The following is a 13,418-nucleotide window of genomic DNA, read 5'->3' as shown; positions in this document are numbered from 1 at the left end:
GGGATGCGGGGTTTCTCCCCATTATGAAGATCTGCTCTGAATAAATAACTGACCCGCTATCAATAAAGCCGCCTAGTCAAGTCGGACCGCTCCCGCCACCGCCCAAGGCCAGGGAGCGAGCCTTGGCCCGGGAAGCCCTGGGAAGTGTGCGGGCGCCCCCGCTCCGGCCCAGCGGGTCCCGAGGAAGCGCCGCGTCTCCCGTCTCCCCCGGCGCTCCGGCGCTCCGGGCTGTGCCGAGTCCGACTGGGACCAGCGAGGGGTGGCGGCGCCGGTGCATCCGTCCTTCTGCACCCCGGGGCGGGGAGAGGCTGCGAGGAAGGGGGCCCGGGAGCCGGGCCCGGGAGCCCGCAGGTGGGCGTGGTGCGGGTCCGCGCGGGCGAGGCCAGCCGCGCCCCGGGCCCCTCCTGGGGAGCCCCAGCGGCCGGGGCCGGGCCGGAGGGGCGCGGCGGGGCTGGGGCGCTGGCCCGCCCCCCGGGCTAAGCACGTGTCCCCGAGAGTGCGCCCACCCTCCGGCAGGGGCCGCCGCGGGCGTGCGCTGCCGGCAGCGGCCCCCCGCAGACTCCGGGGGGGTCTCGGAGGGGGCCCCCCCAGCTTGGAGGGCCGAGAGGGCCCGGAGCGATTGGCCCGGAGGGCAGTGACGTCAGGGGCCCGCGCGCGAAAGCGCAGAGGGATTGAGGGGGTGAGAAAGTGAGGGCGGGGCCTCGCTCCGCGCCCCACCCGCCGCTGCGGGAGCGGCACAGACGGCCGCGGAGCCTGGCGCGCGGGCGGCGGGGCCGGAGGAGGCGCGGGCTCGGCGGAGCCCCGCGGCCGGGACCACCCGTCGCGCCCCGGCCCGCCGCACCGCGGCCCGCGGGGCCGGCTCCGCGCGAGGGGGAGGACGCGCGTGCGCAGCGCGAGAAGGGAGTGGGCTGGCGCCGGAGCCCCCCGGGCCCGGGGGCGGGACGCGTGCGCAGAGCGCGGGGCCGGGGCGGGGGGCGCGAGCCGCCGGGGGCCGCGGGCTGCGCAGAGCGCGCCCCCCGGCCCGCCGGGGCCATGGCCTTCCTGTCGGGGCCGCGGCTGCTGGACTGGGCCAGCTCGCCCCCGCACCTGCAGTTCAACAAGTTCGTGCTGACGGGCTACCGGCCGGCCAGCAGCGGCTCGGGCTGCCTGCGCAGCCTCTTCTACCTGCACAACGAGCTGGGCAACATCTACACGCACGGTGAGCGCCCCCGGCCCGGCCCGCCGCGCCCCCCGCGTCCTGGGCCCGGCCCGGCCCCGGCCCCGCCGCGCCCCCCCGCGTCCTGGGCCCGGCCCGGCCCCGGCCCCGCCGCGCCCCCCGCGTCCTGGGCCCGGCCCGGCCCGCCGCGCCCCCCGCGTCCTGGGCCCGGCCCCGGCCCCGCCGCGCCCCCCGCGTCCTGGGCCCGGCCCGGCCCGCCGCGCCCCCCGCGCCCTGGGCCCGCGGCCACCGCCCCGGCTCCGGCTGCCCGGGCCCCGCTTCGGGCCCGCAGGGTCGGGACGGAGGGGACGGGCGGGGCGCGGGGCGGCGGAGGCCGGTGCCGGGGCCTCCCCCCCACCCCGGGCTCGCGCCCGCCGGTCCGGCGCGCGGAGGGTCGGGGAGGAAGGGCCGGCCGCGGCCAATGCCCCCAGCGCCGAGCCGGCTGGTCCTGGGGGGAGTCAGGCGGGGGCAGGGAAGGACCCGGACCCTTCGGGGGTGGCAGCGGGCAGAGGTGCCCGGGGCGGGGGATGGAGCCCGGCGCGGAGGGAAGAGCCGCGGGCGCCCGGGGCGGGCCACAAAGCTCCCATTGTCCGTGACCCCAGCTCCCGCCCCCCCCCGCGCCCTCGGCTGATCGGGGCACCGTGACCTCCCCTTGCCCGCGGGGGGCCCGGGGTGATTATCCGGCTCTGCCCATCCCATAATCCCCGGTGCGGGGGTCCCCGGGGCCTGGCCGCAGAGCGGGCCGTGCGCAGCGGCCGCGCCTCCCCCCAAGGTCAGCCCGGCTGGGCACGTCAGGGGGCAGCGCGGGGGCGGGGGCCGGAGCTCCCCGCCGGCCCCTCCGGCCCGCAGAGCCGTGTCCCGCGGCGCCCCCTGGCGCCCCGCGCTGCCCGCCGGCCCGGGCCGGGCTCCCTGCTGACACAGCGGCTCCGCTCGGCTCGTCCTTGAGCCGGTTCTGGGAGGAGCGCCCCCCGAGCTGCCGGGCCGGGGACCCCCGGAGGCCGGGACCCGAGTGCCGCCCCTCCTTTGTTTCCCGGATGCCCGAGGCCAAGGGCCAAAGTCGAGGAGCCGAAACGGTGCCTATGCCACCTTCCTGGCGCAGAGCTCAGGACGGAGAATTCCCATCTTACATCTCAGGGTGCTACCCCCCCAGATGTAAAATGAAGCCAGCAGACAGGGTTGTGAGGAAACCATTTTGTAAACTAAAAATGCCATACAAACTTTTCTGTCGCCTGAGGTCACACGGCAAGGAACTGACTGTGAAAATTCAAATTCAGATTTCTGTCTTTAGGGCCAGTTTTTTCCCATTCTGCTACGGGAATCCTAGTTCTGTTTTCTCTCGGAGCCTGTCCCCAAATGGGGGGGGGGGGGCTGCAGAGGGTAATTGGAGTTAAAAACCGAGCTGGGAGTAGAAGAGGCCGGGGAGTGCAGTGGTCTCGCTCCTGCTCGTAGCTTGGTCCCCCCAGTCCCGTGAACAGCATTGGAAAGGCCCCCATTTCTGATTTCCCCCCGATGTGCTTTGGAAGAAGTGATGGGAAGAGCCGGATAACGGGACAGTCTGGCTGACACTGTCCCTACGTCTCTCTACCTCCCTCCCCCCATCCCAACAGGCTTGGCCCTCCTGGGTTTCCTGGTGCTGCTGCCCCTGACCATGCCCTGGGGACAGCTGGGAGGGGGCGGCTGGCTGGGGGGAACACACTGTGTGGCCTGCCTGGCGCCCCCCGCAGGCTCTGTGCTCTACCACCTCTTCATGTGCCACCGTGGGGGTAGCCCTGTCTACGCCCGGCTCCTTGCCCTCGACATGTGTGGGGTCTGCCTCGTCAACACCCTCGGTGAGCTGGGAAAGGGGGGAGAGATTGGGTGCTGGGCTGGGGTTGACCTTGTCCCACCTTTTGCTGAATCAGGGCAGTAGACCATTGGGTAGAGAAAGAGGGATGGGAGGGAAACCTGGCTTCTGGATTCTTTTTGTGGGGCTTGGGAAAAGCTCAAAGATTGAAAACCTCTCACATCGCTTTTTGGTTTCTGTTTCTCCTTCTAGGGGCCCTGCCCATCATCCATTGTACCCTGGCGTGTCGACCTTGGCTGCGTCCGGCAGCCCTGGTGGGCTATACTCTCGTATCTGGGTTGGCAGGCTGGCGAGCCCTCACTGCCCCCTCGACTAGTGCCCGACTTCGGGCTTTCGGCTGGCAGGCGGGAGCACGACTGCTGGTGTTTGGGGCTCGAGGGATGGGGCTGGGAGCAGGAGCCCCAGGATCTCTGCCCTGCTATCTTCGAATGGACGCGTTAGCATTGCTGGGGGGGCTAGTGAATGTGGCCCGGTTGCCTGAACGCTGGGGGCCTGGTCGCTTTGACTATTGGGGTAATTCCCATCAAATCATGCATCTGCTCAGTGTTGGCTCCATCCTACAATTGCATGCAGGAGTTGTACCTGATCTGCTCTGGGCTGCCCGCCACGCCTGTCCCACGGACTGAGCCATTTTTTTAATCTGCAAAAGAAAATGCTCCCATTCCTTGAAGCTGTAGAAGGTTCCTTTTTTCCTTCAAGGCCTCCTGAAATCTAGAGCCTGGTTTTCCCTAGGTCTCCCTTTTCAAATCTATAGAGCTTTCTCATGTTGGCTAATCATGAGCTCTTCTCTAGAGTACCAAAGGCTCATTTGAGTTCCCTAAATCTGGGCTCTTTTCCTTCCTCAGGACTGTAGAAGGCTGTTCCAACCCTATAGAATTTATGAGTTCTTTCATCTACTTCTCCAGAATATGTTCTTACAGTCTGTCATGTTTTCTGGGAGTGGAGCTCACCCTACGAGGTAGAACTCTGACTGAATGACTGGCAGCTTCAGGGAACAATGGATTAAGGTCCTCCACTATTCTACTATCCTGTACTGAGACCTTAGACAAGGCATAGGGCCTTGGGTTCCTTCTCTGTAAAATGAGGGGTGAGCTACAGAAGTTTAATAATTCTGAAACTAAGCTCTCATCTAGGTTTGACTCTAGATGTGTGCACATATGCCACCCTTTCTCAGAGCCACTAGTCAGGAACCTTACCTATTATCTAAACCCCTTTTGTTCTTCACTAAATTGGATAAGGGGCAGAGAGGGAACTGCCCAGTTCCTCCAGCTTCTGGTGGCCTTAAGCACTTCTCAAGAAAGCATGACAGCCCCTTAACTTTGTGCAAACTCCCCCTCTGAGATTCTTCCTTACCCTCTCTCCCTCTAAAACTTCCCATCCACACAATCATGGATTTAAGGATACCAAACACCAAGATGTCTGCTTCTTGCACAAGGCCTCTTTGCACAAGGACTGGACCAGAGTGGTCCTTGCAGAAGACAATTCAGCTTCTCACAAAGACTATAACAACCACTCCCAAACTAGGGCAAAAGACTAGTTCTCTGATCCAAGAATCCAGGCTTTTTCTATTTTGCATAAGATGGATCCAGAGGGTTTTTTAATGCCTAAGCAAACTTTAAGCCTCACCTGTGGACTGAAACTACCTAGGTCTAAACTCCTGCACTTTTTGCCCAAGGATGGTGCTCTTTGACTGTTGGACTTGTAGGACTTGGAAACCTCTCAGTTCCTGACATGAAGATACAACTCCAAATCATCAGTCTTCTTGTATGAGGACTCTGGCCTTTTGGAACAGGAATATCTCTCCTACCCTATGCCCTATCTTTAGGGTTGGTAGAACCAAGGATAAAATCAATAAATGGAGCAGGATGAGCTGATCGGGGAATTTTTTTTTGGGGGGGGGGGGAGTCATTCCTTTGAGATACTATAAAAGCAATTTCTATTAGTCTCAATTATAAGAATATCCAAGAGTCCCCAAGATTCAAATAGTTTTTATTAGACTATGCCATCTCCAAAATTTACAGAGGGGATCCTAGAAGAAACAACTATCCCTTTTTCCATTGCCACCCCCTCCCCAAACTGTGAAAAACATAGGCCTATATACATAAAGTGCCCCCAAAGTAAAAAGAGCCCTGGAGTTGAGGACAAGAATAAAATGATTAAAAACAGACTAGGATTCAGTTGGGGTCAAGTGAGTCCTCAAAGAGGCTGAGAAGGTTTCGGGGCTCAAAGGAGGGACCCTGGGGCAGCTCCGGGCTGATGCCACTTAAGTCCAGGGGGTCCCTGCAGGCAAGGAGGTGAAAGGAGGAAAAAGTGAAGGCCAGAACTCATTCCACCAACCAGCCCCTTTGTCTCACCTTGCACAAAAGATGCCCCACCCAGAATCTAAGGATTCAGTTCTTAACTTCTATAGCCTAGTCTTCAACTATCTTCCCAGATTGGGTTTTCCCCTCCCCCATTCAGACTCAGTTACTCCTTACCTTAACCTCCGACCACCTCTGACATCGGGGGATCCATTTCGAGGGGTAGAAGTACCCCCAGGGGAGCGAGCTAGGATCATCGCTGGAGACAGTGGGGGGCTGTAGGAGACAGAAGAACTTGAACACAATAGGGAAAGGGATCTCGCAAAACGGAATATTCCTATGAAAGTCATAAGCAAAGGCTAGCTCTGGAGCAAGAGTTCTTAACTTTTTTGTGTCATGTGTACCCCTTTAGCAGGCTGTGAAGTCTGTGGACCCTTTATCATGTTTTTAAATCCATAAAATACACAGGATAACAATGGATTTCAAATATATTGAAATACACTTCTCAAAATAATTTTAAAAACAAGCTCATAGACCACAGGATAAGTAAATTTTGTAAATTTAGTCTTTTTAACCACTAATAAAAATCAATAATTTACTCTTAAAGAACTCTTTCCAGAAAATTGAGAAAAGGAATTAATATAGTAGCTACTCTTCAGGTGAGTCTATATTTGTAGATTATCTCTCTAGAAAGTTTGCTTTGCACTTCTGGCATTTTCCCCAACTAAAAGACCTCTTGTGCAATAATGCCACTAGCCAAATAATTTCTCTTAGACTTTGGGGTCTTCCAACTTTAGAAAACTTGAATGAATATTTGACTCTTTGGTTGATATTTGGAACATCTTAACATAGATCCACTATATTAGACACCATTAGATAATACTTTTAATAGTATGCATCAGATAAATATGATAAAACTTAATGGTGAAAATGTCTAAAACTTGAGCCTTTAAGATTGGGTGAAATAAACTAGTTCCCTACTTGATCACATCTATTTTCTTTCTTTAAAAAAAATTTTTTTTTGCAAGGCATTGGGGTTAAGTGGCTTGCCCAAGGCCACACAGCTAGGTAATTATTAAGTGTCTGAGGTAGGATTTGAGCCCAGGTACTCCTGACTCCAGGACTGATACTCTACCTACTGCACCACCTAGCTGCCCCTCTTTAAAATTTTTTTTCCAATTACATGTAAAGATAGCTTTCAGCATTCATTTTCTTTTTTTAAATATAAATATTTTATTTGTTTTCCAATTATATACAACAGTAGTTTCTGCCTATCTTTTTTTGTAAGGATGTGAACTTTACAATTTTCCTCCATCCCCCCACAGGAGGTAGTCTGATAATCTTTACATTGTTTCCATTCAGCATTTTCTTTCAAGATTTTGAGTTCTACATTTTTCTTCTTCCCCCCCTCCCAATGACATCACGTAACATGTACAATCATGTGGAACATGTTTCTGTATTAGTCATATTGGATCACATCTATTTCTATACCAAACTAGATATATGTGTTTAAAACAAACTAGAATTTAGCACAACACTGTGGAAACTCCACTGCTAACCTGTAGTTTGGGATGGAGTATTTCCATCACCACTTATGCCCAGCAAGGCATGTGATGGAAGTTTGTCTTTCTTTACACAACCTGACCCACAGAAACCTAGGCCACTTCTTAACATAGCCTGAAAGCAAAGACAACTGACTTCTCCAGAATTCTAAAGTCTTGTAGGGCTCCTCCTGCTTTTTCACAGCAAAGTCCCCGAGCACAGTGAAGGGAATTCTGCTTTCAGCTGCACACCCTTCCTAATGATCACCTGAAAAGGGAGAAGCTACTCACTGGTCAAGAGTCTATTTTTGGAGTCCCCCATAAAGTGACATAATGCCTTCAGGCCATTCCTAAGACATAGTAAAACACTACCTTATCCATGGAAACATTTTCATCAAAGATTCCTATTTATCTGCAGTAAAATTTAGTTCAGGCTCTAAAAACATGGCCCTCAGCATCATTTGGGCAACCCTAGAATATCAGAAATATTAACTCCAACTTGATATAGCCTAATCAACAAGCATTTAAGTGTCTATACTTTCCAGGCACTGGGGATTTATAAAGAAAGGCAAAAAGTTCAGATTCAGATGGTTTTTCTAGCAATTTATAAGCCCACCCTTTCCCCCATTCTAAGTTGGCTTACCCCAAGCTGTCATCCTCCCAGTCACTAGAGATGCTACTGTCTAGAAGGAGGCTAGAAAGTGGGGAGCTGGGAGGTGTGGCTGGAGGGCCCAGAGGGCGGAGCCAGCTGGTCGGGTGAGCCAGGCTGTGCCATAACCAGCACAGCAGAGAAAGGAAACCCTGTGGGAAAAGGTGAAATGGAGGTGAAAACTCCAAAGCAGAACTTTTAAAGGAATGGGAGTACTCAGAAATGTTAGTAGGAGGATCAGTCTATGGAACTTACTTGCCATAAGGCTCGACCTCGACTCAGGACCTCATTGGCCATGCCTCCCAGGGGCCCCCAGTGCCTCAGCTTCCTTATGACCTCCAGGGCCAATAGGGCTTCAGCTGTAGCACGCTTCTTGGGGTCTGGTTCTAGCATCATGTTGAGGACAGAGCGTAGCTCAGAGGACAGACCTATGGATGAAAATTCTGGATAAATTGTCCTATTTCCCAAGAACCTGTTCTTCCAGGTACCCAGGAGACATTTTCCTTGATACCTACCACAATTTATTCTGAGAACTCAATTACTCCATGGTCCAATCCTGCAGCATTGATAAATGCATGATATTTTTGGGGGGGCGGCACTACCCCCAACCCTCCTGATACACAAGAATCTATGTGTGCCCTCTCTGCCTCCCTAATCCAGGTCAAGGCTCCTTTTTTTTGACTATGAAAGGATATCTTGCCCTTTGGTGCCTCTTGCCATTCTTCCCCTTCTTCCCCTACTCACCAGCAGTGAACTCAGGGGGCAGATAACCCCTTCGGAGTTGCTGCCAACCCTCCCCACCACGGGGCAGCTCCATGTTGCAGGCAACTTCCAAAATAGTAAGGCCCAAGCTGGGGAAAAAGAGCAGTATTAACCTGATGTGTCTATACCCAGTATTAAGTATCCCTATTCATCCCCAAAAGCACAAAAGGGAAATGTCAGGTATTTACATGGCATAAAGCAACAGAAGAAAACATTTTTACAGAGAAACTTTTTTTTATAGAAGCCTTTAAGAGCACTAATGTGGCAGGAAATGAAATAGAATTGTTGAAATTCCTGGGAACGGCCACTATGCCATGGAGTCTTTCTTCACACAACCTGACCCACAGAAACCTAGGCCACTTCTTAACATAGCCTGAAAGCAAAGACTGACTCCTCCAGAATTCTAAAGTCTTGTAGGGCTCCTCCTGCTTTTTCACAGCAAAGTCCCCGAGCACAGTGAAGGGAATTCTGCTTTCAGCTGCACACCCTTCCTAATGATCACCTGAAAAGGGAGAAGCTACTCACTGGTCAAGAGTCTATTTCTGGAGTCCCCCATAAAGTGACATAATGCCTTCAGGCCATTCCTAAGACATAGTATAACACTCCCTTATCCATGGGCATTTTCCATTTTCATTGAAGATTCCTATTTATCTGCAGTAAAATTTAGTTCAGGCTCTAAAAACATGGCCCTCAGCATCATTTGGGCAATCCTAGCCAAGCCTGAATAACATTCACCTGGGGCTCAGTCATCTTCAGAGTCAGAAATTCCGATAGGATAAAATGTCAGAGTATTTCTACACAACCACCACCACCACCACCTCTCTACCCCAGCTCCTGAAGACTGGTTCTTCACCTTCCTCCTTCTACTCACCTGAACACATCTGCAGCTGTCCCATAGCAACCCTGCAGGAGCTCTGGGGCCATATAACGGGGGTCACCCTCCTGGGCCTCACCAGGCCCAGCTGTCCCCAGCTCCACCAACAGTCCAAAGTCTCCCAACTTGCAGCGGCCACGGGGCCCAAGGAAAATGTTAGCTGGCTTGACATCCAAGTGGGCCAGTCCATTGCTGTGCAGGTGTGCCAAGGCCAGTAATGTGTCCCGAAGATAACCCCAAACCTGGGCCTCAGGTAGGCCACATCCCCGAGCCTCACAGTGCTGCTGGAGATTGGGCCCACATAACTCTGTCTGCAAATACAGAAGCCCACCCTCTTCCCAAGCTTTCTCCAGATGAACACATCGAGGATGCCGCCCCACTTTTTCATGGCCCCCAACTTCTGCCAATTTGAGGGCTCGGTCCTGAGGACCCCGGAATGGGGAGACTGAACGTTTCACTGCATAAAGACGGCCATCTTCCTTGGAGCGAACCTAGAAAAGGTATGGCAGGTGGAAACTAAGATATCCCAACTCTGAAGAGGGAAAAGTTTACAACTGAGTATAACACCCATATGGGACAACATAACTTAGGGAGGAAGGAAATGACATCAATATAATACTAACATGTTAAAAGACTTTGGAAAAAAGGGATTAGAATTGAGGTAACTAGGCCAGAAAATTACATAAAAAAAATCTGAAGGAAAATATTGAGAGTAGGAAAGAAAACAGCCAAATCCTATAATTTTAATGTTCTCTACTGGGGAAAGAGTTGAGGGCAATAGTAAATTGAGGAGAGTGTATAAGGAAAGGGATTTTCCTTTAGGGATGACAAACAATATTAAATAAACTAACTTTTTTTATGTTATGGTAATATTGTGATTTTTTTATCATTTATATTTATTTGTCCTTTGGACCAAGGAAGGAGTTACCTAAAATGACATCATATGAATGAATACAACAAGTCACTGGAAAACTTTATTTTTCTAATTGTCTAAGAATAAACCTGACATTGAAGAATAGTCCAGTAAATTCAATTCTTTAACCCTATAAGAGTGACTCTGAAAATCAATTTTGTGGATTTTCTGAAATTGAAGATGTTATCTCCATCTGGTGACCTTTGAGTTCAGGGGCTACCTCTTCCAAAAACCTTCCTAGGTACTCACTCCTTCTTTAATCCTCCCAGTTATTAGTACTCTTCCCTCTTTGAACATTCCTAAAGTATTCTGTCTCACTTCTCCATTGCCCCTTCACTCCCTATCATATATTTTACTTATCTGTGGACATGTTCTAAGTTAAATGTCAGATCTTTGATGGCAGGAACTGTTTGTTTTTTAATCTTTAAATCCTCAATATTTAGTACATAACTTTGCATAAAGCATATGCTTAATAAATGAAGTGAATTCCATACTCTTTTAAGTGTATTATTTCTGAATTCACATGCTCATTTTTCCTTCTGAAATAAATTCTAAAATGTGATTGTGTATCTTGATATATGTGAAGACAAGGGATAGAAGTGTCTGTGTGTGGGGGGAATGGTGTGCCAGAAATAGGCATCAAAATTGTATAAAACGGGAGAAGGGAACTAAGGAAGCTCTAGAAATTCAGGACTAAATTTCATTTGGAATTGGGTCATTAGAAAAATTTCCAACCAGGTAAAAAGAAAAAGCTCTGGATACAAAGTCAAGAACAGTGAAAAGATTCCTTCTATCAATTTCATCTGAAAAAGCTACTTTTAAGACCTGCAACTTAGGGCTAGAATCTTTACTAGGAAACAGGGTTCTAAGTAGGGACAGAACTGTCTTCCTTGAAAGGTGTCAGAATTTGTCAAAAAGAAAAGAGGTGGAGTTTAATCATGGGACCAAGGAATTCTCCACTCACCTTGAAGACCTCCCCAAAGGAACCCCGTCCCAGTCGCCCAAGCCTCTGGAAACTCTGCTGGAAGAAAGATTCAGGCCGGTCTGGGTCATAGCCTCGGCTCTGCAAAGCTCCCGAGGGCCCACCTCGGAAAGAAACTCCTCTGGGTCTGGGTTGGCTCCAGCCTGGGGTACGAGGGGGAAAGAATCGACTGACAGAACCACTCCCCTTGGCGGGGGGCCGTGGTGGGAGACTTCTATTCAGACCTCCAGGCCTCTTAAGAGAGAAACCAGGCTCAGCATGACGAAAGTAGGCAGGAACGGGTACAGGAGTACCACTCAGGGATGGAGGGGCCCCTTCTGTTGGGACTGGCATGACCGGCACAGGAGACCCTACAAAAAAAAGGGGGATAATTGGTAACTACTCAAAGAAGGTTAAATCATCAAGAGAGACAGCTTACAGGGGGCAGCTAGGTGGCATAGTATATAAAAGCACTGGTCCTGGAGTCAGGAGGACCTGAGTTCAAGTCAGACCTCAGACACTTAATACTTACTTAGCTATGTGATCTTGGGCAAGCCACTTAACCCCATTGCCTTGCAAAAACCAAAAAAGATAAATGGCTTACAAATCACGAAAACTTCAGTTTTCCCATTGCTTACAGAATTAAGACTAAATGATTTCAGCACTCCTTGGCACCGCCTCTATATAAGTTCTTATTATATAACCTTCTGGAATTCTACATTCCTGAACTACTCATCATTCTTCAAAATTATTATGTTATTCTCTCCAACCCTCAAGCATTTGCTGATACTGCTGGCAAAGCCTCAAAATGCAATCTTTTCACAATGATTTCAAAATATCCTAAATCTCTCCTGCACCTCTTATCTGACTCCTGCCATATCCCCTTCATCACATGGCAGTTCATAGATACTGTAGACGACTTATCTCCCCTGCCTGACTCTAAGTCCCTGGAGCAGCTTTTCTGGTTATCCCCAAAGACAAGTCTGGAAAACAGTGGTGCCTTAGGAGTAAACGTTTTACTAAATTGAAAGCAGGAAGCTGGACCCCAGTGGAGGGCAGCTTGCACTGAAGATGGGGACCCTACTCACCCCCAACCCTCTGCAATCAGGCCACAAACCCTCCCAGCCTCCTGTCTTCTCCGGATGCCGGGTCACGCGTGATTCCGAGTTCAAGGAGGCGAGTCCTACCTGTCTGTCTTCTAGACCTCTGAAATCCTGGCAAATCAAACCAAAAGCTATCAACGTGGGGTTCAAAAGGATTCGGTTAAAGGGCGACCCCTTCCTTGGGAAGGCAAGTCTTACGGCTAAAATGCTCCTTCACAAACGAGGGGGTTTGGTGCCTCTGCGGGAGGAGGAGGAAAAGTGTCACTTAGGGGAGGGGGGCGGCTCCTGGAAATGGGGCGATTTAGCCCAGGGATGGGGGTCCCATGGGGGGGCGGGCCCCGGCCTGGAGGGCAGGAAGGAATGCGGAGGGGGAGGGGCCGAGCCCGGAAGGGAGGCCCCTCGGGGGGTCGGGGCGGGGGTCCCGAAGGCCGGGGAGGAAGGCGGCCGGCAGGGGCGGGGCCGGGTGGAGAGGTGTCAAGGAGGGGAAGGGGCTTGGGGGCTGCGGGCGGGCGCAGAGAGGAGCGAGCCCGCCGTACCTGGGGCGGCGGCGGCCGGGGCTGGGGCTGTTACCGGAGGTCAGGGGTCTCCTCAGGGTCAGGGGTCAGGCGCTCACCGCCGGGCGGGGCTCGGGCTGCCGCTCCGGGGGCCCCGGATGAGCCGGTTCGGCACGGGGCCAGCCTCCAGGGTCGCGCGCAGCGGGGGGGAGGGAGGGCGGGTTCCGACATCAGCTGGTCCCCGGGACCGGAGCGCGCGGAGGGGGTCGGGAATTGGGAGGGGCGCATACGCGCGCGCGGCGCCTTCTCGCGCCAAAAATTCCAAATGAGCCTCGCCGGCCCCGCCTCCGCGTGACGGATTCCCCAATGAGCGGCGCCGCTTCCGGCACGTCCTCGTGACGCGCGCACACGCAGTGCGGCCGGGCTCCAAGTCCCGCCTCCCCGCTGTCGGAGCGACGTCATCGAGCCCCGCCCCTCTCGCTGTGGACCGCCCTTGGGCTCCCTGGTGGGGCGCAGCACGTGGCCGCGCCTCAGCCGCCCCGCCCCCCGCTAGCCCCGTGCGACCCCGGAAACGAGGAATCGCGGGATCCAGCAACTTAGTGTTGCGCGCCGACCACGCCCGGCGAGAACGTCCGGGCTCCCCGGCCCCGGCCCCGGCCGGGCTCCCCCGCTCCCCGGCCCCGGCCCCGGCCGGGCTCCCCCGCTCCCCGGCCCCGGCCCCGGCCGGGCTCCCCCGCTCCCCGGCCCCGGCCGGGCACCCCCGCTCCCCGGCCCGGCCGGGGC

The 13,418-nt window shown here is 53.7% G+C and overlaps 2 protein-coding genes across 9 annotated transcripts; one reads left to right on the top strand and one right to left on the bottom strand.

The window, feature by feature from the left end:
- The first annotated feature begins 944 nt into the window (after nt 1-944).
- On the top strand, nt 945-10,519 carry PAQR4 (progestin and adipoQ receptor family member 4). Its single transcript, XM_074196943.1, has 3 exons — nt 945-1,198; nt 2,803-3,024; nt 3,231-10,519. The coding sequence occupies exons 1-3, from the start codon at nt 1,033-1,035 to the stop codon at nt 3,662-3,664; spliced, it is 822 nt and encodes a 273-aa protein (XP_074053044.1). The 5' UTR covers nt 945-1,032; the 3' UTR covers nt 3,665-10,519.
- PKMYT1 (protein kinase, membrane associated tyrosine/threonine 1) lies at nt 4,989-12,842 on the bottom strand. Of its 8 annotated transcripts, none has more exons than XM_074196935.1 (9): nt 12,678-12,842; nt 12,127-12,379; nt 11,042-11,409; nt 9,162-9,655; nt 8,273-8,379; nt 7,784-7,956; nt 7,523-7,680; nt 5,516-5,614; nt 4,989-5,318 (listed from the first exon to the last, which is right to left on the bottom strand). In XM_074196935.1, exons 3-9 carry the CDS (start codon nt 11,390-11,392, stop codon nt 5,213-5,215), a joined length of 1,488 nt encoding a protein of 495 aa, XP_074053036.1. In that variant the 5' UTR covers nt 11,393-11,409; nt 12,127-12,379; nt 12,678-12,842; the 3' UTR covers nt 4,989-5,212. The 8 variants fall into 8 exon arrangements, with proteins under 8 accessions (XP_074053036.1, XP_074053039.1, XP_074053037.1 ...); XM_074196938.1 differs by having other exon boundaries at nt 12,226-12,379; XM_074196936.1 differs by having other exon boundaries at nt 12,127-12,252.
- Between the last annotated feature and the right edge of the window lie 576 nt (nt 12,843-13,418).

This window comes from Macrotis lagotis, chromosome 8, assembly GCF_037893015.1.
Source record: "Macrotis lagotis isolate mMagLag1 chromosome 8, bilby.v1.9.chrom.fasta, whole genome shotgun sequence".
Classification (NCBI taxonomy): domain Eukaryota; kingdom Metazoa; phylum Chordata; class Mammalia; order Peramelemorphia; family Peramelidae; genus Macrotis; species Macrotis lagotis.
The sequence above is the reverse complement of the archived record's forward strand: the minus strand, read 5'-3'. Positions and strand labels throughout refer to the sequence as shown.

Excerpts from the sequence above, each read along its gene's own strand:
- PAQR4 (XM_074196943.1), top strand. The coding sequence starts at position 1,033 with ATGGCCTTCCTGTCGGGGCCGCGGCTGCTGGACTGGGCCAGCTCGCCC. Across the intron at positions 1,199-2,802 it reads GGGCAACATCTACACGCACG|GCTTGGCCCTCCTGGGTTTC; the intron begins GTGAGCGCCCCC and ends CCATCCCAACAG. Across the intron at positions 3,025-3,230 it reads CTGCCTCGTCAACACCCTCG|GGGCCCTGCCCATCATCCAT; the intron begins GTGAGCTGGGAA and ends TTCTCCTTCTAG.
- PKMYT1 (XM_074196935.1), bottom strand. The coding sequence starts at position 11,392 with ATGCCAGTCCCAACAGAAGGGGCCCCTCCATCCCTGAGTGGTACTCCT. Across the intron at positions 9,656-11,041 it reads CCTTTGGGGAGGTCTTCAAG|GTTCGCTCCAAGGAAGATGG; the intron begins GTGAGTGGAGAA and ends TACCTTTTCTAG. Across the intron at positions 5,615-7,522 it reads TGGGAGGATGACAGCTTGGG|CCCCCCACTGTCTCCAGCGA; the intron begins GTAAGCCAACTT and ends TGTCTCCTACAG.